Genomic DNA, 24729 nt, shown 5'->3' on the forward strand with positions numbered 1-24729 from the left:
AGTCCAGATATTATTTTGGTAAATATAAAACACATTTCTTCCAAGGCCAATATGTTTGGTACGATCCACAGAACTGCTCTCAATTCACAGTACTTCAGGACCGACCAGCCAGGTTTGTCACAGCTGGCATGCAATTTCTACCCCTTATATTCTAGTTCTTTAGAATCAAAGCTGAACCAATTTTCTCATACATTTGGTCACTGCTTATAGTGCTTATCCTCAGAGAGCAAAAACACAATATCTGATTTGTTCAGAAATAAAACATTCATTCTTGTGAAGAAAACTTTTGACATTTTGATCATTACAAAAACTGGCTAAAGGCATCTAATTATTTTTACCTTTCTCAACTATAACTGAAGATGTCAACGTGACTAGGACATTACAGCAAAGGCGAATACAAACCTGTGGACAAAGCTCAACTATTCAGCTAACTATTCCTATAACTTATTCATCAGATGAAGACAGCTTATCTCATCCTCCCAGAATACTAATGCTGTCTTCCCACAGATTTAATACAGATCCACCTGATTAGTTAAAAGGTTTCTGTTCAACCACTTCATCCAAAAGATGGTATGTCTTGCCATGCAATACTGCCTCAATTATGTGCTAAATATACCATACTCAAGAGCAGAGGCTGAAATAAAACAGCTCCTGATGTAGAGGTGAGATTCCTACCAACTAAGCCAAGGCTGCTGACCGATACTGGGAGCCAAAAGTCTTATTTTGATAACCAGTCACAAGAAGTGTTGAGTTATACCTTTCAGAGGTGAGGTTATGTTTCTAATGTACTGCAGTGTAAGGGATGTGATGCAATACATCATGCGGGCAGACACAGGAAGGTACCCGTACAGTGAAGATCGTGTGTACATGCAGAACCATCCATTAATAAAAAAATCCATGTTACTGTAGTACTGATCCCGTTTTAAGTGGACAGTGCTCTTTGTATAGTAGTAGCTATCACAAGATGTTAAGAAGACACATCACAGCAGCAGTGGGATTTGAATCCATCCAAGAAAGGGATTGAAAAGTCCGTGATCCCAGATTAACACTAGACTATCGCAAACGGGATGCGGTCAGAGATGAAATCTTGGGCAGAGTTTATGTATTCTACTTCCATCGAGAAGAGTTCATGCAAATCCGTTGTGGATTTCAAAAACTGTTACCCTGTTTCTAGATCAAGCTGTTCAAGTAGGCCAACTGTGTTTTGGTTATCGTTTTGTACCATATATATCTATCCTATTATTCTTGTTAATTGTATATAGTTAACTTTCATCTATATGAAGGGGGTGTGCTTTTATTTGGAAAAAAGAGGAATGTTGCAGCACCCCTTTAAGAAGTATAAATGCTTCTAATATACAGCAGTGCAAAGGGTATGATGTAACATACCATATGACGGTGCTGGCCATCTGCAAAAAGAAAAAAGTGAAAATATAAATAAAGGATCCATATTATTGCATTACCGATCCCATTTTGAGCGGTCAGTGCCTTCTGCATATTAGTAGCTTAGGTTAAGAAAACACAATAAGCAGAATTTAAATGTTGCTGCTGATTCAGGAGCATTCATACTCAGATTATGGTGAGCTTGTTCTGCATTCTCAAACCCATTCAAGCCAGGGATTAAAGCAATTCACTGGAAAGTAATTTACATTTACAAAGTACACTGAATGCAAACTAGAAACAGAAATCTTTCAATTTAATTCTAAATGCAGAAGAAGCGGTTTAACCACTAAGAGACCAAAAAGAGAATAATACCTCAGTCAAACTTTCTTCAAGTAAAGGTGAATACATAACTACATCGAACTCACTAGGCAAAAAGAGCCCATCTAATATGCCTTCTGATGTTCAGGAAGTCACACATAATAACCCAGTCCGGAAATTGCACATTATAACAAAATTGTTGACTTATAGCAATTAATCTAGTATATAATAAACTCAGACATGATTTAAAGGAAATCTTAGAGGGGGGGAACTTCAAAAACCAGGAGGTTTCTTCAAAGCACGTTACACTTGTCCAATTTTTTTGTCTCAAATTACTCATAACTGCATCCCAAAATCTAATTTTACAAAAGAAATCGATGTAAATTTTCATTTGAAGGAAACAATATTAAATGCATCTAGCCTATCCTTAGGGAGTTTGTCCCACTAACTAGGTTGATCAGATATACACAAAAATGGAGAGATGGGTTGCATTACAGTTGTTCTCATAAGACTGGCAAACTGGTTTTACTCCAACTTTCATAATGTAATTTCTTGTGAAATGTCTTGTAACCAGCCAATCAGACTGAAAACATCATACTTATTCCATCTCTTACAAAGACCATAGATGTAAACTTTAGCACCTCTGAATTGGATGGGAGAATGAGTTTAGTTAAGAAATATCTAGAAATAAAAATCTACCCCAGATTGTTGTAGGCACCTACGTGGTTCAATAAAATCCTTTAATGAATGAAACTCACCATCCCGACTTTGTTTCATTTATACTTAAACCCAGCTCCACTTCAATTTGGTTGAATCTTAACTACATTTGATGATGGACTAGTAAGTCACTCATTCGTACCAAAAACTCAGGACAACCAGGAATGGGCAATGAATATTAGCGCTGCCAGTGACATCAATAACCTGAGAGTTACTTTCTTTAAAGAATGTTTAAGCCCAAGCTGAAGCTAAAAGTAGTTTTGATGCATGTGTATCTCAAACAGTAAGCTGAGTAATGATGCAAGCCAGATTCTATCCTTTAATTTCATACACCTAAGTTCAAGTTCTTCTCAGATCAACTTGATTGGAGAGTTTTCCAAGCATAGCTCAACAACAATAAACTGCCACAAACAGAAAGTGTATGCATAAGACATAGCAATGACTAGGACGAGAAACAGAAAAATGTGACACTGGGAGTACTCCTCTGATGATTAGACAAACAAAGGCAGCTGTAGATCACATCCAATGATACTATGCTTGACCTAGCAGCCTTTGAAACAACCATTTCCAATGCCATGACAAACACAAAACTCTCAAAAAAATGTAACTAATAAGGTAGTTTCGTTAAGTAGACGCTAGAGTCACACAACGGTAAACTGGGGTATAGATTGATGTTTTCACCATACATTTCATGCAGAAAGAAAAATAAGTCACAAACTCTAAATAGAGGAGAATCCTATACTTGCCGAGATACCCTTAACTGGTCTGTGACAAAAAGTCAGATTCTTCAACAGCACCAGTCACAGAATTTCACAGTAACTTCATTGCAGTGTTAATGCAAGCCTTGTGACTAATAAGTCAACTTTATTTTTACTTTATCATTCGATGTGAACTCTCTCTTAACCTATACGTCAGGCTGTGATTAGTCAATGGCACTAAGAAATGAACTCTGGTCACTCTAGCAATTCTTCTGTTAAGTGTTTTGAACCTGTGGACTTGAGTACATCAGGCTCAACTACAATGCCTTTACATTCAAATAGCCTATGGGAAACACATCTTGATGTGTACTGCACAACAGTGCAAATCCTGAAAATGAACAGAACAACATTATATCATGGCAAACAGCAGCATCTGAACACAAGAACATAAGAAATAGGAGCAGGAGTAGGCCATCTAGCCCTCGAGCCTGCCCCTCCATTCAATAAGATCATGGCTGATCTGATAGTGGTTCAGTTCCACTTACCTACCTGCTCCCCAAAACCCTTAATTCCCTTATTGATCAGAAATCTACCTACCTGTGACTTAAAGGCATTTAACAAGTAGCCTCCACTGCTTCAATGGGCAGAGAATTCCAAAAATTCACTACTGAAAGAAGTTTCTCCTCAACTCTGTTCTAAATTGACTCCCCCTTATTTTGAAGCTGTGCCCTCTAGATCTTGTTTCCTTTTTAAGTGGAATCATCTCTCTGCCCCTACCCTGTCTAGCCCCTTCATTATCTTATACGTCTCTATAAGATCTCCCCTCAGCCTTCTAAACTCAATGAGTACAGGCCCAACATACTCAATCTCTCCTTATAAGCGTACCCCCTCATCTCTGGTATCAACCTGGTGAACCTTCTCTGCGCTCCCTCCAAGGCCAATATATCCTTTCACAAATAAAGGAACCAAAATTGCACACAGTACTCTCGTTGCGGCCTCACCAGTACCTTGTACAATTGCAGCAAGACCTCCCTGCTTTTATACTCCATCCCCCTCGCAATAAAGGCCAACATTCCATTTACCTTCTTGATCACCTGCTGCACCTGCAAACTGAGTTTTTGCGATTTATGCATAAAGACCCCAGGTCCCTCTGCACAGTAGCATGTTGTAATTTTTCACCATTTAAAATAAATCTGCATTTATCTATTCTATTAAATGTTCGCAATTTTATCCATTCAAGGATAAAACAATACGGCTGGCACAGGTGGTGGGTTTAAATGGTGTCACAGTTGGTGTGACAGGGAATTTGAGATATGACAGAAATTCAAGAACACTTGAACATTACTGAAAATGCACTAGTCTTGCAGAAACCCCCTGATACTAAACACACAACTCAGATCGCCCTGCATTCTCCCACCACAGAAAGAACCAGATACCACTGTTACAATGCAGTATCAGGTTTAATGCCAATGCTTCATAGCCAAGTGTGAAATCAATCTCTACTGAATTTAAAGAGAAACTTTAAGAAGTTTAAGACCTTTAAGAAATGATAGTACTAAATACAGTAATTTGAAAAAAGTTTGTCCCAAGTTAACTTTATTTATTCATGGGGTGTGGGTGTTATTAGCAAGGCCAGTATTTATTGTCCATCCCTAATTGCCTTTGAGAAAGGCTGAGGTGAGCTGCCTGGTGAACCCCAAGATAAAAGCAAAATACTGCGCATGCTGGAATTAGAAACAAAAACAGAAAATGCTGGAAAATCTCAGCAGGTCACTCAGTACCTTTGGAGACAGAATATAGCTGACAGTCGAGTGGGGGTTGAGGGAGAAGAGCATGAACTCTCTCCTCCACCTTCAGTATCTCCATTTTATTTAATTTCTTCTTTTCATCCAATTCATCCATTTTTATGACTTTACATGCTTGCTTTTCCACTAGCAAAATATTGCTTTCTATGGCGTTTCACCCTCCCCCACCCTGGTTTCCCACCCAATGGGGCAATCTGCTGCATTCCGACACTCTAAACTTTTGTTCTGCTATTTACACATTCCAATCTCTTAATGGACACCCTTAATACCATTTCCACCATTTACATTCCCTTTTTCTTTTTGTCTATGCAATCCCTATCAATTACAATAGCCCCAAACCCAACTCCTCACCCTCCAGCATAAATCTTATCCCATTTTCCTTGTCTTCAATTCTGAAAGTCATCCTGACTCAAACATTGGCTCTGCCTGGTGAGCTGCTGCAGTCTGTGGTTAAACTAATTGCAACCATGTTGGCAATTGGGCATTATATAATCATTGTCAGGGCTCCTGAATTAGAGACGTGAAACAGGCTGTTATTATTAACCTGTTCTTGGTCATCTTCAATAAACACCACCTGGATAAAATGCGCTCAATAGTATCTGGTGAGTCTACAATGCCTCTGCAGTTAGAAAGTACAAAAAAACTCACTGCTATGATCAATACTTGAATGCTTCACTTGAGTGAGACATCAAGCGCCCAACACCCAGAAAACTACATTCTGCACAAATCAATGCACTCAGGAAAGAAGCAGAGAGAATTAAAAAGTTACCAAATAAATTTGGCATAGACAGATGATAGTAATTGAATCTTGATCCCTTTGCAATTTGAGATCATGTAACCATCTGCTTAAATTCTTGGTCTCTTAGGTCAAACCAAATAGACAAACACAAATTAAATTAGGACAAAGTCAAAGGGGCAGCTCCCCAAAAGGAAGCCCAAACAAAAACAAAAGTACAAAGGAAACTTAAGGCACATCAAATCAAAATGTAATTGTCGGGGTCTATAACGCACCCCAGCCCCTGTGGTACCCAGCGGGCATGGAAGGCATCAACTGCGCCCGCGGACACCGCATGTTCCCTCTCCAGGAACACCTGGCCACGAACATAGCTGTGGTAGAGGGGCAGTCGGGATGCACAACCCCGTCAATCGCCCGCTGCCTAGTCCTACTGATGGTGCATCTTGCCAGGCCCAGGAGCAGGTTCACGAGGACAAACCTTAGTAACATTTGGTGACTAGTTTTTCACATGAACCTAATCAGTGAGTGTTAGGAACCTGTACCACTATGGAATGAGCATAAATAAATAGGAATATGCCATGGATCCCTGTTCAATATCATTGGTGATCTGATCTTTGTCGCAAGTTCACTTTCCTCTCCGTTCCTTCTATCTTTAGATCACCAGCAAATTTGATTGCAATACATCCTGTTTCTTCAGCCAATTCTTAATGGGATTGATAGCATAGAAGCTGGGCAATATTTCCTCTGATCGGAAAGTCTAGAACTAGATGTCACAGTCTCAAAATAAAGAATTGACCATTTAGGATTGAGATCAGGACAAATTTCTTCACTCAAGAGTTGGAATACTCTTAACTCAAAGCTAAGGATGCTAATTCATGTGACTATATCCAAGTCAGATTGTGACAAATTTTTTAATGTCAGGGAATGAGGAATTTGGGATAATATGGCAAGATATCAAGATGACAGATGATCAGGCACAATCTTATTGTATGACAGAGCAAGCTCAAGTGCTGAATGGTGTACTCCTGCACCTGCTTTTTCCTAAAATGGACTGCCTCAATGGGAGCCTACTATACCAAAATGGTACTCACTATCCCCAGGTGAGGCCTCACCACCACACTTTTTAATTGCAACAAAGCCTCCCTATTTTTAAACTCCAACCTCTTTGTAATAAAGGCCAAAGGGCTATTTCTCCAAACAACTCACTGGAACAGCTTGCTAGCTTTTTGTAAATCATGGACTCAAACACCCAAGTCCCTCTGTATGTCACTCTCCTGAATTCTATCTCCATTTTAGATAATAATCTGCCCTTTGGATGTGGTCTTTCTGGATTTTCAGAAGGCGTTTGACAAGGTAGCTCACAAGAGGTTATTGCAGAAGGTCAGGGGACATGGAGTTGGGGGTAGGGTGTTAGCGTGGATACAGGATTGGTTGTCAAATAGGAGGCAGAGAGTGGGGGTCAATGGGTGCTATTCGGATTGGCGGTTGGTGACTAGTGGGGTGCCCCAGGGGTCGGTGCTGGGGCCTCAGCTATTTACCATTTATATAGATGATCTGGAGGAGGGAACCGAGTGTAGGGTGTCGAAATTTGCTGATGACACCAAGATTGGGGGAAGGCAAATTATGCGGAGGGTGTGGAGAGTCTGCAGAAGGATCTAGATAGGCTGGGCGAATGGGCCAGGAAATGGCAAATGGAATTTAATGTTGGCAAGTGTGAGGTGGTCCACTTTGGTAGGAAGAATGGTAGGAAGGACTATTATTTACGTGGCGAAAAACTGCAGCAGGTGACGGTGCAGAGGGACCTCGGGGTCCTTGTGCATGAGTCGCAAAAACCCAGCCTGCAGGTGCAGCAGGTGGTCAGGAAGGCGAATGGGATGCTGGCCTTCATAGCGAGGGGGATTGAATATAAAAGTAGGGAGGTCTTGCTGCAGCTGTATAGGGCATTGGTGAGGCCGCAGCTGGAGTACTGTGTGCAGTTTTGGGCGCCGCACCTGCGCAAGGATATTTTGGCCTTGGAGGGAGTGCAGAGGAGGTTTACTAGGCTGATACCGGAGTTGAGGGGGTTGAGCTATGAGGAGAGGCTGAATAAACTAGGCTTGTACTCGTTAGAGTTTAGAAGAATGAGGGGAGATCTCATTGAGATGTATAAGATGATGAATGGGATGGATAGGATAGAGGTGGAGAGACTCTTCCCGCTCAAAAAAGACAGTAGGACTAGGGGGCACAGCCTCAAGATAAAGGGGAGGCGGTTTAGAACGGAGTTGAGGAGGAACTTCTTCACTCAAAGGGTGGTGAATCTCTGGAATTCTCTGCCCGTTGAAGTGGTGGAGGCTGCCTCGCTAAATATTTTTAAGAAGCTGGTTGATGGGTTCTTGATAAGAGAGGGGATTAAGGGTTATGGGGAGAGGGCGGGAAAGTGGAACTGAGCCACGACAGATCAGCCATGATCTTGTTGAATGGCGGGGCAGGCTCGAAGGGCTAGATGGCCTACTCCTGCTCCTATTTCTTATGTTCTTATGTTCTTAAATACACTACACCTACAGGCTCCCATCTAAGAATTCTGTTATGTCCTCAAAAAAATGAGAAATTTGTCAAACATGATTTACCTTTTATAAATGCATCTATGTTATTTGTGTAAGTAGAAGCTAGATAAGTACGTAAGAAAGGAATAGGCTATGTCAATGTGGTTAGATGAAGTAAACTGGGAGATGTTCATGTGAAGCATAAATAGTAGTAAAAAACCATTGGTCTGAACGCCTATTTCTGCACTGTGAGGTTATGCCATCCTTTTAAAATAAGATGGTGTAGTTGAACTAATTGGAAACTCTTAAGAGCTAATACATGTATGATAGGCCGAATAGTCTCTTTTAGTTCATTCATGAGTGTCGCTGGCTGGGCCAGCATTTATTGCTCATCCCCAAATTCCCTGGCTTGCTGGGCCATTTTTAAAGAAGGACATGCTGTCATATTTAAGCCAAACTAGGTATGAATGACAGATTTCCTTCCCCAAAAACATTAGTGGACCAGGTGGATTTTTACAACAAATCAGAGGTTTTGTGATCATTCCAGATTTTATTGAATGCAATTCCATCATCTGCCAAGATGGGATTCAAACCCAGGTCCCCCAAAAACATTGCCCTGGGTCTCTGGATTACCAGCTCAGTGAAAATACCGCTGTGCTACAGCCTCCCTGCTGCATGATTCTACCAAATATATAGTTTTTGTCCAAATAGATACATAAATATTTCTGCAAATCACCAGCTAGGTAAATTCAGAAAAGGGCTGTGTAGCACACTTGTTCCATTGAAGTAATTCTGCAAATCATACCTCTTAGGAATCAAACAACTGCACTGGACAGTTCAATTTGAATAAACAGAATGGTCTAATCCTGAGGTTTCCTTAGTGTCTCTAGAACATTAAGGTAAATGTTTCAAAGCAGTAATGCATCAAACTCTAAACTTCCTCTAGTTTGACCTACTTAATCCACTACTGAATGGCCAAAACCCAGCAAGCAATAAGACGCCTAGTTTTAGAGGCCTAACAATAGCTCCATACATCCATCTAACGCCACTTTATAAATGTCCAGTATTGTAAGCCACTAGGAATCATATTCAGGAAATGCAGGCCTGTTTCAAAAAGGACATTCAGTATTGACAGGGAATGCAATCATGAGACTAATATTACTCAGTGGAACCCAATGTAAGCACGGTGTCAGGCTATGCAATTTTATTTAAATAAACACATACTTGAGTTGCAGAGAATTATAAATATTTCCGCAACTGAGCTGACTCAACAACTCAAATGGAAATAAGCATTACAATTATATGTTTGGACAATTAGTTATGAATCCATTCATACTAGATATTAAAATAGAAGTTTAGGGCACATCATGGGGCATTTGTTCTCATCCATGTTACTTCACTGCTGCAGCAATCCAATCTCATTCCTCTGCTCTTAGCTTTTGTCATATCCAACGCTTCAGTTTTATTAAGAAACATCGAGCTCAACTATTCCTTGTGGCAAGCATTCTAGGTTCTAACATGTTTCTAAAACTGGTTATGACACAACCTGTTTAACCTGATCAACATTATTGCAACTTAAATTTTCAATCAATTATTGGTTCACTGGACAAAGTGGAAATACTTGCAGAAATAATTCCCAACCACAAGCATGAAAAAAATACTTAAGAAAAAAAACAGAGGATTAAGTAGCAATGGATTCACCTTGGAAAACTGTTGCAAGAGTTAAAAAGTTTCATCTCTTTTATGGCTGTCGGTCTTAAATATGATTTTGGGCAGTTTCAACCCAGATCCTAGTTAGCACAGGCATACAATATAAATGATAAAATTGCAATCAAGAAACCAGAGAAATAAAGCAGAGCAGTGGTATACGGTCGCAAAGATTAGAAGTTAAAGCATTTTATTGGGACCGGGTAAAGAAAGTTTTGTTTGGTTACATAAATAGAACATTAAGAAATTCAAGTTATTTCAGAACCTCTCCACATGGTTAATGCTGACCCAAAATGATCAAATTGGAAAATAGCATCACAATTTCCAACAAAGCCAAACCAAAGCAATTACAAGTCATTCACAGGCCTACTACATTGCAATGCCTCAGAAGTTTTCCACACAATTACTTTTGAAAGGATGTGATTATTCAGATGGCAAATGGGGCAGAAATTCTGCACCAGCACTACTTTCAATTCTAATTTTTTTGAGGCGAACAGTTAATTTATTTGAGGGGGAAGGATATTTATTAAGTTATCTAGAAACCTCCCTCAAACTCAACCATCTTCTACCCGAGTAGCTGAAATAGACAGGAGCCTCAAATATTCTCACAGCATTCCTCATATTAATTATTACAATAAAAACAGTTACATGTGAACTGCTTTTGATGTTTCTGAAAGACACAAGGTGCCTTATTTTTGCTTCAATTTTTCAGTCAACTTAAACTGATAATCAAAATGAGGTTGCTGCCTTGCAATTACTCACTTAGGTGCCCATTACACACTATTTATGAAAAAGAGTGGTAAACCTTAATTGGCATTATGGAATGTGTCACATTATGTAGTCATCTGGCTGACAGAAGCAGCAAGTGATGCATAGTCTTTACATGGATAAGACAATAATATTGTTAATACCACAACGTTAGTACCTGAAGTCTATCAATAGATTTAATTATCATTGCAACATCTAGTGCAAAGTAAATGCTGTTGGATTAGATGTGAACTGGAGAAAACTAACAATCAGAGTATTACAAGTTACTCAGAACTCCACAACGATGTCAAATTCCTCTCCATTTGGCAATAGCCAAATGAACACTTTTCAGTCTTCCTCCCAAAAACTTAATTTAGCTGTATAGGCAATGAACAGCAATCCACAACTGCCACTGTCAATGCCTCCTAAAACTCCTTAAGGCTGGCAAGCTTGATAGGAAGGAATCCCCTCCAAATTTATCTTCATCTGGAAGGTGCACAACTCTCCCTCATGCTTTCCCAACACAATGAAGTGAAACTGAAGCACAGTGCTAACTTCAAATCATTCAACTCACTTCATTTTTTAAAAACGCGATGAAAACCAAATGACTACTGGAACTAGTTGTCATGGAGTTCAAACCAACAAGATGTCATTTTCTTACAATTTCCAGATGTGGGGAAATGGGACAGAAGGGTTAAAAACAGCTTGAGGAGATCACATAAGGAAATATCCCTCTTATTTCCTTCTAAATTCTGAAGATGTACAAATAAAATAAATATTTCTTAGATTCACTTGTCATTTCATTCATTAGCAGGGCTAGCAAACAATCTTCAAGATGACCCTCTTCAAGGGGGGGGAAAATCTTAGAAGCTGCGAGTTCTTGTATTGTTCCTATTCCATTCTTAAAAAAATGATAAAGTGTATTAGTGGAAATTATATAATATCTGCTTCTAGGACTTCCTTTTCAGCTATTTTCCACCTTGAACCTCAATTTAAAAAAGAAACAGTTGTGTAAGCTAGGTATAATTTCGAGGTACTCACATCACTGCTGAACAGCATGTAAACCAATTACTGGAGGAAACAAAGACTATCACTGCAATGCCCCACCCACTCCCCTTCCCCCTCCACTCCCTCAGTGCCCCACCCACACACTCCTTCCCCCACCCATATATATCAGCCTCCAAGACAGGGAAGAACCCAGCCCGACACCCTGGAGCAATGTTTCCACAAATCGAGTCCATTTTCCAAATGATATAGTATTCTAGATTAACACAGGGTGCCAAATATAACCCCAGCTCTCTCAAGTCAACACCCCCTCCAATATTTTCAAATCACTGGGGAATGAAGGCCACGTTACACAAGGAAGAGAGCGCACTCCTCACCAAAACAAATTATTATAGTACAGTAATTTTGAGTTGTTTACATTTCAAAAAGGGTCACTTATTGAATTGAAAAAAAGACAGATAGGCTTTCTTCCTATATATTTTGCATCAATTAGTGATTTAACTCCAGATATTCAGGACGTTAAGGACAGCTGCACTGGGATCTTTTGAAATACAAAAAAAGGACAAATAATATTTTTTAAAAACCTGTCAAATTAATTACGTAGACGACAATAGAAAATATACATTCTCTAGTCACAAAATGGCCTGTTCATTAACTTGCAGACATTTGTTTAAGAGTCAGTCAGCTGATTTAATAACGTGGCATTCAGAGGCTCATTAAAGACGATTTATATATTTTAACACACTGCATTTCATCCCCACGGGTTTTTTTACTTGATTCGTAACAGACCTATTGTACAAATTGTGTGCATTGAAGAGATTCAATATAAAAACTGTAATGAATTAATATCGGCCACTCCAGCTAGACCCAACCCCCATCACGCAGCATTAGTCTCCATTTAATAGGCGAATAAATTATTAAACAAAAAAAATCACATTAAAGTCCAGCTGCAGCAGGCCTTTCCCTCAAATAATAAGCAGCTGTTTCTTTATTTGGGATTTATTTCCCAAAACAAATTGGGGTGTCGCAAAAAAAAACGTTTCATTAAAAATCAGAAAACAAACTAGAAACACATAGAAGCTTCAAATATTTCGTCAGATGTTTTTTTTATTTCTGCAGAGAGGCCTGTTCTGGGTGGCTGCAACTACACCCAATTCACACACATCCTGCCTGCTCGAGAATATCCTTTACGTCTTATGCAGAAAGCAAAGGAAACAAAGAAAGTTGCATTTTAAATAACTCACCTATCACCTCTTTGAGTTCATAATCCTCCCTCAAGATAGACCAGGGCAGGGAGCTGGGGTCCTCGGACATGGTGCCTGGAAATGAAGCTGCAGCCTCCGGGCTTCCTACTTCACTCTCTGTTATGGTGTGGTGGTGTTATTATCACCAAGCGTGGTTTTTATTTATTTCCCCTTCGGGTTTGAGAAAAAAGGCCGCAGGCCCTAGTGCTGTGAGATGAATGGATCTTCACTCTTCACCTCCCCACTGCGCTCGGTACCTCTTGCTCTTTCGCACACAAATACTTCCAATCGGCAAACTTTACCACTAGCTAGAGTTACCATGCCTCCCAACCGCCTCCCCTTCCAGCCTCTCATTGGACGCCCCCAAGTACCCGCCCCTTTCCCCTTTTCCCGGGCCTCCATTGGCTGAGAGGACTGTCAGTCAAAGGGGTACTTTCCCCCCCCGGGAGGCGGCGCCAAGGCGTCACTGGCGTTGAGAGGCGTGCGCCGTGCCCGTCGTGTGCTATGCTCGCGCCGCTCCCCTCCCGCCCCAACCTTTTGTCCAGCGGGTGGCTGCGTTGCGCGCGGGCGGTTACGTAATGTGACGTCTAGTCCGCGCGCGCGTTTTGTGCGCGATGATGTCGTACGTGAATAATATCTGACCAGAGGCGGCCGTTGGCTCTCTTTATGGATGGGCCGCCCCAGGCTGGATTAGTCCGAGTGAGGGATAGAACATTCTAGCAATGTTCAGCAGGCCTTGTAGCTTCTGTGGATCAGAGAAGCAGGTCTGTGAGCTTTGCTTATTCTGATTATTTAACTTACCCTTCTCCCCTCCCACAGATGCTGCTAGATTTGCTGACTGTTTCTAGAATTTTCTCTTGATGACCCCCAGATTCCCAATATCAGCATCTGCTGTCTTCTGCTATTATCGTGTGTGTGTGTGTGTGTGTGTAAAAATGCATTAATTGGGTCTTTTCCAAAAACAGTTTTTCCCTGAGGCCTGGGAATCATTCCCAAGTGAATCATAGAATCCCTACAGCCCAGAAGGAGGCCATTCGGCCCATCGAGTCTATTCCAACTCCCCAACAGAGTATCTTAACCAGTTCCTCTCCCCCTTTATCCCAAGTATTCATCTCATTAATCTATCTAATATACATATCTTGGAATACTAAGCAGTAATTTATTATGGCCAATGTACCTAACTTGCACATTTCTGGACTGTGGGAGGAAACCTATGCAGTCACAGGGAAAACATGCAGTCTCCACACAGATGATTACCTGAGGCTGGAATTGAACGTGAGGCCCTGGAGCTGTGAGACAACAATAACAATTATGCATTCAGCTATCCAGGTCTATGCTTTGGACTTTCCTTCCTAAACCTTGTTGCTTGTCTCTCTATTTTCTTTAAAATGCTCCACAACACCTACCTCTGTGCCACCATGCCACCCCAGTGGAACTAAATACAAACTGATCACCTTCAAATCTGATGTAAAGGTATTCTACTTCTATTTAATCATTTCCTACCATTACTAATTGAAGATTTGGGACAAAAGGAACTACCTGACCAGTGTAAAAGGCGTGCTACACTACTGGAGGTGACACCTTTTTTTTGGTGAGACATTCACCAGACATTCCATTTGCTCATTACCAGATGGATGTAAAAGATAACACATTATACAACAGCAACACATTTGTATAGTTTTACTTTACGTAGCTTGGTCAAAGAGGTAAATTTTAAGGAATATCTTTCGGAGGGAAAGTAAACTACTGCTTCAGACTCAATACATATATTGAAACCTTAGTTGATTCAATTCTCAACTCTCCACCCTCCCTCATCAAAAATTCTAAGTTGCCATTCCAATCCTTACTTTAACTACATGCAAATACTAAAACACTGTGGATGCTGGAAATACTTAGCACATCAAGCAGCGTATGCAGAGAGAGAAACAGACTTAATGTTTCAGGTTAATGACATAGATCTAAAATGTTAACATTCCCCATACTGCCATTTACTGTTTAGACTATAAACAGAATGGAATCCTTTAACCCAAGGGAATTGGAGTACATGGAGAAGGGGATGATGATTCAGTTATACAGAGCTTTAGCCAAACCCAATCTAAAGTGCAGCATCTAGTTCTATCACACATCAAGAATGATTTATTTGCTTTCTTTTCCCCAACAATAACAATTATGCATTCAGCTATTCAGATCTATGCTTTAGACTTTCCTTCCTAAACCTTTTCTCTCTATCTCCTTTAAAATGCTCCATAATACATACATTTGGCCAAGATTTTGGTCACTTGTTCTTGTATCTCCTTATTTAGCTCAATGTAAAAACCTTTTTCTGATTTTTCATTATCCTTGTACAATAAGATGAGCATAAATGTCCTCCATCTAATTATTGGGAAGACCAAAGCCATGATTTTTGATCTCTGCCACAAGTTCTATTCCACATTCCTCTTCCTGTATAGAGTCAGAGACTGTATTAGATTGTTCAGACAACTTTATTGTTATATTTAACCATGTGATATAAAACCGTAATTCCTTTCATCACTAGATTGCCTATTTTCATGTTTCGTAACATGGTCTGATTCTGCCCCAGCCTTTGTTCATCGGTTGCTGGAACCTGCCTCCGTACCTTTTTTTTAAACCTTGAAACCTAACTGTTCCAACGTTCTGCCGCCTTGCCTCCCATCTTCTATCCTTTCATCTTCCAACTTGAACGTATCCAAAACTTTGCTGCCCATTTCCTAGCTCACATTAAGTCCCGTTCACCCATCACCCTGTGCTTACTGATCTACTTTGGCTCCCATTCATCAGTGTTTCAATTTTAAAATTGCCATCCTGGTCTACCCTTCCTCTACTAGCACCACAAGCCTTCAAAATCCTTGCATTGCTGCGGTTCTGGCCTCTTGTGCATCCTGAACTTTAATTATTCTGCGATTGGCAGCTGCCTAGTCCCTAAGATTCAAAATTCCCTCTCCTAACCCTTTATTGTGTTCCATAAGATCTATCAAAATGCAAACTGGTGTTGTAGAGGGGTGATGTTTAAATTAGAAAGAGCTTGGAGATGCTGTTTCCTGTGGTTATAACAGTAACTTCATTTCAAAAATTGTCAATTGCCTGTAAAATGCTTTGGGATGTCCTAAGTTCATGAGAGTTAAGTCTCGTTTTCTGGTCGAGAAATCTAGAAAATGCCCTAATCTTAAATTAGAGCTCAGCCATTCAGGAGTGATTTCAGAAAGCATTTTATAACAAAAGGTTCTTGGAAATAATGGAACTTTCTTCCCTCAAGAGGCTGGGATTCTGGATCAATTAGTTTTTTTAATACAAATTAATAGATTTTTGTTAGATATCAAAAGATGTCAAAATTCTTACCCCTGTGATTAAATTTCTTTGTAGCCTTGGCCCTAACTGCAGCCTTCACCAGCTATGCAACCCCCTTAACTCTGCATTCCTTCAATCCAGTCTGCTGCACATCCCACTCTTTCATCCAGCAATAGATGGGTATCCCTTCAGTTTTCTATGCCCAATGCTCTGAAAATCCCTTCCTAAACTCAACGTTTTTCTACCTCATCCATGATTTGTGATCCCGGTTCGGCCAAATTTTTGGTCATCTCCTTCGGTTAATTGATTCTCCAATGTTTCTCTGAAGCACTTTGGGATGGTCCTGTATTGAAAGCTTTATATAAATTCAAACTGCTTTTGTAATTAGGCACTGGTTCATAAGAAATAAAACTATGTTTAGAGTGCCATCTTCTGGTCATTAGTACTATCAGGCAGTTCTGTCCTACAAGATTATGAACAAGCTTATAAAAAGTTTGGCAATGGGACTTTGAAAGTAAGTGTCATGTCTGTTGAGAATGGGAAAATGAATATGCAGAAATCATTTGTACAAAATTGTAACTCCTGTTAACCACTCCATTAAAAGTCAAAAATAAGCATGACAGAACAAATAGCCTTTTTCTGTTCTGTAATTGTTAAATTATTTATGTTTTCATTATTTTTCAAAGGATGAGTCTAGGTAATGCCTAAGGTTCAAATTGAAGATGTCACCAAGATTGCGAAGAGATTCAAAGAAGATAAGCAAAAGAAAATCACAGTTTAAGCAACCTTAAGCTTGAATTTGTTAGTAGGAGTCAACACTGTGTTTTACCTAGCTAACAACAATAGGGGTATTACATCGAAACATAGAAGATAAGTGCAGGAGGGGACCATTTGGCTTTTGAGCCTCCTCCGCCATTTATTACGATCATGGTTAATCAACCAACTCAATAGCCGAATCCTGCTTTCTCCATATAACCTTTGATCCCATTTGCTCAAGTGCTATATCCAGCCGCCTCTTGAATACATTCAATGTTTTGTCATCAACTAATTCCTGTGGCTCACCACTCTTTCGGTGAAGAAATTTCTCCTCACCTCTGCCCTAAATTGTCTACCCTGAATCCTCAGACTGTGACTCCTGGTTCTGGACTCTCTTACCATTGGGAATATCCTCCCTGCATCTACCCTGTCTAGTCGCTTCATAATTTTACAATAACAATTAACACTTTTCAGATGATCTGAGGGCTTGATAAGATTCTTCATAAATGCAATTTTTTCTTCATTGTTAGTGGAAGAGAAACTTAGGAAGATTAAGGGCTCCAAAATTTACTAGGTTGATTCCGGGGTTGAGAGGGTTGGCTTATGAGGAGAGATTAAGTAGATTGGGGCTATACTCATTGGAGTTCCGAAGTATGAGGAGAGATCTGATAGAAATATATAAGATTATGAAGGGAATAGATATGATAGAAGCAGGGAAGTTATTTCCACTGGCGGGTGAAACTAGAACTAGGGGACATACCCTCAAAATAAGGGAAAACAGATTTAGGTCTGAGTTGAGGAGGAACTCGTTCAGACAAAGGGTTGTGAGTCTGTGGAATTCCCTGCCCAGTGAAGCAGTTGAGGCTACCTCATTGAATGTTTTTAAGGCAAGGATAGATAAATTTTTGAACAGTAAAGGAATTAAGGGTTATGGTGAGCGAGCGGGTAAGTGGAGCTGAGTCCACAAAAAGATCGGCCATGATCTTATTGAACAGCGGAGCACGCTTGAGGGGCCAGATGGCCTACTCCTGCTCCTAGTTCTTATGTTCAAAATCCTTAAGTTTTAGAAAAGAATGAATTAGTAACACTGCAGTGAATCTTGATTTTAACAGAGCGAATATACAAAAAGAGAAAGAGTTTAGCGTGGTGTATTGGAGGTTGGGTCATAGAATTCTACAGTGCAGAAGGAGGCCAGTCAGCCTTTCGAATCTGCAGTAACCCCAATCCCACCTAGACCCTATCCCATAACCCCATGCATTTACCCTAGCTAGTCCTCCTGACACTAAGGGTCAATTTAGCATGGCCAGTCCACCTAACCTGCACATCTTTGGACTGTGGGAGGAAAGCAAAGCACCCGGAGGAAACCCATGCAGACAACGGGAGAACATGCAAACTCTACACAGAGACCCAAGACTGAAATTGAACTTGAGTCCCTGGTGCTGTGAGGCGACCCCACGAACTAGATGTGGGACAAACTAGAGAGAAAAATGGTGAGGAGCTCTTACTGTAATGGAATGAACAAAATAACAAAGAAGCTTTAGATTATGAGAGGCTAATCATGAGAAGCAATGCCTCTCAGAGGGAATAACTTTTTTCCTTGTGATCTGTGCAACATAATGAGAGCAACTAAGTGAGATGTCAAGTACAAGCGAATGGTTGCAACTGTGGTGGGCGAAGTTACATCTGGAGGGGGATGTGGTTGGAGGAAGGCAATAGGATAGAAGAATCAAAGGAGAGGAAAAGTGAGATGGATGGAAATTAAATCAGCAAGGATGAGGAGTCATTGAGGAGGAAAAGCGCTGAGAATGCACCAGTAAAGTGCAGCTTTGCTGGTTAGAAAATGAGGATTTTAAGAGATGAGAGGGGTGTAATAAGGTAAAGTGTTGAAAAGAGGAGAGTCCAGGTTGAGATGAAGTGAATAGGGTGTCACTACCACCACAGCGGCTTGTGAAGAGTTGATGGTGGAAAGTAAAGTTGGACAGAAAGACTTCAGCGAGAGCAAAGGAATCATTGTCTGTGAGCTGGGCTTCCTCAAAGTCAAGGTGTCCTCCATAAAAATCTTGTGAGTAGCAAAGCCCCTTGTTTGCAATGAACAGATACTCATCTGGTGGTAAATGTGGAGAGGGGCAGTAATTTTTAATCTGCTGGGAAGTATGAGCGGATTGGAAAGCAGCTGGCGAGATTTACCCCCAGGACGCTGCTGGCCGGGATGATCTGTGGGAGAGGAGGATGGGGCATTTAGCAGCACTGCTGGCCAGGAGACTGTGTGTAGTACTTCAAGGCCCCTTAAGGAATGCCAAGAGAGGCACAGAGAAAAGTTACTGACTTATCTAAAAATGATTCCTGCTTGTAACAGAGTAGAATAGAGTAGAACAATAGGACCACTGAAGAGTAATGACTTGAGTATTGGGGGGGAGGGAAGCCAGGTAACTGAGAGGTGAGAAATGAGATGTGCATGACTAGGTGACAGGAAAGGAGATGAGACAAGAGAGATATGCCCCAAGAAGTGACACCAGGAGAACTTCCCTGTTCTTTGAAGTGGAAGCAGTCTTCAGAAATGAAGTTCTGAAATAAGCTTCATGTATAAAAAGTTATGCTGTTTTTAATTCTCTCAAACACTGGTGGATTGGCCTGAGTTTAAAACATTTTCTGTTTTGTTTCAGCATTATCCAGCATGAGATTCCTCCAGAATAGTATTTTTAGCATTTATTGAACTCTTTTGGATAAAATAGGGAAGTGCTGAAAACTCAAGTCACAAAAAGCAGTAGTTCAGACTTCAGATTAAACCACTACATTGTGAAATATTATTGGAACAATAATTTCACCACACCTTTATCAGAAATGTTATGTGCACAGTACTGAAACTGAAGGGAAGAAGCCTTTATGTGACACTTTGTAAAGTATGTTACAGTCTTAGCTGAAGGACCATCTCCAGTATTAATCTTAATATGATCAAGTTTTTTGGCCAAGTATTCTAAAATCCCCGATGTGACTCTGTTTGCTAACACTCTAAAGTGTCTTGAGATGTTTTATTATATTAAAGGCACTTTAGAAATTAAAGTTGCTGTTCTTCATGGAATATTGTTGATGTGGGAAGGCTGCCCTAATTGTCTACATTACAGACACTCCATTTCAACTCAGTTACTTCAGCAAAGTACTTCTCTATTCTTTCATGGGAAATCAGCATTGGTGGCCAGACCAACATTTGTTGTCCATCCCAAACTGCTTTTGAGAAGGTGGTGGTCAGCTGCTTTTTTGAACTGCTGCAATCCATCTGGTGCAGGTGCACCCATAGTGCTGTTAGAAGGGAAACAATTGGTCTGTAACATGCATAGTATGCACAAGAGGACACTTTCAAATTTTATGATGTTCATTAAATGAAGTTGCTTGCGTTTTTTAAAATTCCTTTGTTTGACATTGTTTTAGTTTACATCTTTCACATGCTGTATAGTATTTGGGGGACTGTATAGCTGAGTTGGCTGGATGGCTAGTTCATGAAACAGAGCAACTCCAATAGCACAGGTTCAATTCCTGTACTGGCTGACGTTATTCATGAAGGCCTTGCTTTCTCAACCTTGCCCCTTGTCTGAGATTTGATTTGATTATTATTATACAATGGAAAGTATTGTTTCTTGCGTGCTATACAGACAAAGCATAGAGTTCATAGAGAAGGAAACAAAAGAGTGCAAAATGTAGTGTTACAGTCATAGCTAGAGTGTAGAGAAAGATCAACGTAATGCAAGGGAAGCCCATTCAAAAGTCTGATAGCAGCAGGGAAGAAGTTGTTCTTGAGTCGGTTGGTACACGACCTCAGACTTTGTATCTTTTTCCCAGTGGAAGATGGTGGAAGAGAGAATGTCCGGGATGTGTGGGGTCCTTAAGTATGCTGGTTGCTTTGCTGAAGCAGCGGGAATTGTAGACAGAGTCAATGGTTAAATCACCACTTGTCATAGCCTATGATCATCTGGAACTATGGTGACTTTACCTTTTAGTATTTCGTATTGAACAGATCACTCCATATCCTGTTCAAAAATTTGCCTGTGCAGTGTGGGATGACTCACCCTTATTTTCTCTCTTTCTGTTCCAAGAAAAACATGTAAACTTCTTCAGTTGATCAGCAAGTCACATTATGGAAACTACATCTATAGACTGCCGTACCATGACATAACACAGCATAATATATGCTGAGCTTCAACATACAAACATTACAAATTTAGTGGGGACTGGGTGGAGTAGCGACATTAGCCTTTCACCATAAGGTATTCATACATAAAACAGAAGGACAAATTCATAATGCTGTTAAAATTGTATTTGGGATTCTTGGTTTCTATATATAAGGGTATAAACCACAAATGATATTGATAGATCATTGGTTGATTTGTATTTGGTTTTAGATGTACGACTGTCAGGAGAATGTCAAGACCATTAGGAGGGTTCAGAAGAGATTGATTGAGATTTCATGTGGAGAAACTGGAACTTCGTTCATTAGAAGAAAGTAAATTTTAAAGCGGACTTAAATTCTGAAGGGCTTTGTTGAGGTAAACAGGAGAAAACTATTGCTATTGGTCAAACAGCTGATAACTAAAGGACTTAAAGTTATAACAGAATATAATGGGATAGGTCAGTTCATGTGATTACCAGAATCCACAGATTAGTAAGGGGATGGATCAGTTCATGCGATTGCCAGTGTCCACAAAATAACAAGGGGATGGTCAGGTAATGTGATTGTCAGAGTCCGCAAAGTCAGAGCCCAGTGAGGGTTCCTTCATGGAGGAGTTACAATTCAGGCAGGTTCAGGTAGCTGAAGCATGAGTTGTGGAATTCTTTTAAAGTTGATGGGGACACAGCAAGATGGAATTGGTAAACAAAAAAATTGGTCTGTTCAGAGGGAAGGAATCATCCAAAGAAACAGGCTTCCACAGGGTTTAGATTTGATATAGACTGCCACATGGGCAGCACAGTGTTTAGCACTGCTCTCAATTCCAGGGACCAGGTTTGATTCATGACTTGGGTGTCTGTATGGAGTTTGTGCATTCTCCCTATGTCTGTGTGAGTTTCCTCTGGGGGCTCTGGTTTCCTCCCACAGCCCAAGATGTGTGGGTTAGGTTGATTGGATAAAATAAATTAACTCTTAGTGTCCCAGGATATGATAGGTTAGAGGGATTAGCAGGGTAACTAAGTGGCAATAGGGCCTGAGTGGGATTGTTGTTGGTGCAGACTCGATGGACCAAATGGCCTCCTTCTAGACTGAATGGATTCTATGTTTCTGTGTTGGTCAGCCTGGAGTCTTGTTATGATATTTGCAGGCTCAAGGTAAAACAGCCAACTGAGTTACAAGTCTAGAAATGTAATATTAAAACGTTCCAAAGACGAGATTAGATTATGTGATTTGCTTTTCACTGAGTCAGTTGCAGGCTAACCAGCAGCTACTATGCCTTTGGTCAAAATTCATTATTCACCAGAGGAAAGAGATGGTGGCAATTAGCATCTCTGCAGGTATAAATTTTAATGGTTCTCTTTTGTTATAGGACCACGCTGTAGAGATAGATCATCTGCTGGTCCCTGATTGTAAGGTCCCCAGTTTAGAACCCCATCATGAGAAGTATGCGATTCCATGAGGATGAGGGTAAACTTTTGTCCTAACTGTTATTGAAAAATTGCAACCAACTTGTGAATCATGTGATCTGCAGCAGTCATCTTTAGGTTCAGCAAAGTCCACATTTTAAATAAGCAAAAGGGGTAAGGTTTGATTTAGAATTCAACTGCGCTCTGGTTTTGGTACCGTAGAGAGGGATCTTCAGTCTGTACCTAATGTACGGTTCAGTCAATCTGGAAATGCTTTTTACAGAATATTAAATGCCAGTCTGAAGTGGTAAAATTTTCTTTTCACACATTAACATCCCTTAACTTGATGTGCATAAAATTCCCACACTTTGAATGTGGACTGGGGGAGTGCATTGGAAGGTAGGTCTGCTGAGGAGCAGTGGAGGATCTTTAAGGAGATCTTTCTTGGTGCTCAGCAGAAATTTATTCCGATGGTTAAAAAGGACAGTAGGAAGAGAGGTAATAAGCCGTGGATAACGAAGGAGGTGAAGGAAAGTGTTAAATTAAAAGCGGAGGAATTTAGAGTAGCTAAGAGCAGTGGGCGAGAAGAGGATTGGGAAAGGTTTAAATGTCAACAAAGATTGACAAAAAAGTTGATAAAGGAGGGTAGAAGAAGCTATGAAGCTGGGCTAGCGCTTAATATAAAAAAGGATAGCAAGAGTTTTTATAAATATATAAAAAGGAAGAGGCTGGCTAGGGTGAACGTTGGTCCCTTAGAGGATGAGAAAGGGGACCTAGTGGTAGGGGATGGGGATATGGCTAAGGTCTTGAATAACTTTTTTGTTTCTGTCTTCACGGAGGAGGACGTGAATAATTTGCCGGGTGTTAGCGATGGAAAGGTGGTAGGACTGGAGGGTCTTAATGACATTACTGTTACTAGAGAGGTGGTGCGCGACAGACTGGAGGGGCTGATTGTGGACAAGTCCCCAGGACCGGATGGAATGCATCCGAGGGTTCTGAAAGAAATGGCGGAGGTTATAGTGGATGCCTTGGTGGTTATTTTCCAGACGTCGCTGGATTCCGGGGAAGTGCCGGAAGATTGGAAAACGGCTAATGTTACGCCGTTGTTTAAGAAGGGTGCCAGGCAAAAGGCGGGGAATTATAGGCCGGTTAGTTTAACGTCTGTGGTAGGTAAAATGTTAGAATCCGTCATTAAGGAGGAAATTGCAAGGCATCTTGAAGGGAATTGCTTGATAGGGCAGACGCAACACGGTTTCATTAAAGGGAAGTCGTGTCTGACAAATTTACTGGAGTTCTATGAGGATGTGTCTAGGGCGGTGGATAGAGGAGAGCCGGTGGATGTGGTCTTTCTGGATTTTCAGAAGGCGTTTGATAAGGTACCTCACAAGAGGTTACTGCAGAAGGTCAGAGGACATGGAGTTGGGGGTAGGGTGTTAGCGTGGATAGAGGACTGGTTGTCAAATAGGAGACAGAGAGTGGGGGTCAATGGGTGCTATTCGGATTGGCGGTTGGTGACTAGTGGGGTGCCCCAGGGGTCGGTGCTGGGGCCTCAGCTATTTACCATTTATATAGATGATCTGGAGGAGGGAACCGAGTGTAGGGTGTCGAAATTTGCTGATGACACCAAGATTGGGGGAAAGGCAAATTGTGCGGAGGGTGTGGAGAGTCTGCAGAAGGATCTGGATAGGCTGGGCGAATGGGCCAGGAAATGGCAAATGGAATTTAATGTTGGCAAGTGTGAGGTGGTCCACTTTGGTAGGAAGAATGGTAGGAAGGACTATTACTTACTGGGCGAAAAACTGCAGCAGGCGACGGTGCAGAGGGACCTCGGGGTCCTTGTGCATGAGTCGCAAAAACCCAGCCTGCAGGTGCAGCAGGTGGTCAGGAAGGCGAATGGGATGCTGGCCTTCATAGCGAGGGGGATTGAATATAAAAGTAGGGAGGTCTTGCTGCAGCTGTATAGGGCATTGGTGAGGCCGCAGCTGGAGTACTGTGTGCAGTTTTGGGCGCCGCACCTGCGCAAGGATATTTTGGCCCTGGAGGGAGTGCAGAGGAGGTTTACTAGGCTGATGCCGAGTTGAGGGGGTTGAGCTATGAGGAGAGGCTGAATAAACTAGGCTTGTACTCGTTGGAGTTTAGAAGAATGAGGGGAGATCTCATTGAGACGTATAAGATGATGAATGGGATGGATAGGATAGAGGTGGAAAGACTCTTCCCGCTGAA

At 41.0% G+C, this 24729-nt stretch overlaps 1 protein-coding gene across 1 annotated transcript in view; it reads right to left on the reverse strand.

The window, feature by feature from the left end:
- LOC145346798 (serine/threonine-protein kinase OSR1-like) overlaps nt 1-13201 on the reverse strand; it is a 200711-nt gene extending 187510 nt beyond the window's left edge. Inside the window, exon 1 of the mRNA XM_080194534.1 lies at nt 12880-13201. Coding sequence (XP_080050660.1) covers nt 12880-12949 — 70 coding nt within the window. The 5' untranslated portion in view covers nt 12950-13201. The remainder of the gene's footprint in view (nt 1-12879) is intronic.
- Between the last annotated feature and the right edge of the window lie 11528 nt (nt 13202-24729).

Source organism: Carcharhinus amblyrhynchos, chromosome 8 (assembly GCF_965287045.1).
Source record: "Carcharhinus amblyrhynchos chromosome 8, sCarAmb.v2.hapA, whole genome shotgun sequence".
Taxonomy (NCBI): domain Eukaryota; kingdom Metazoa; phylum Chordata; class Chondrichthyes; order Carcharhiniformes; family Carcharhinidae; genus Carcharhinus; species Carcharhinus amblyrhynchos.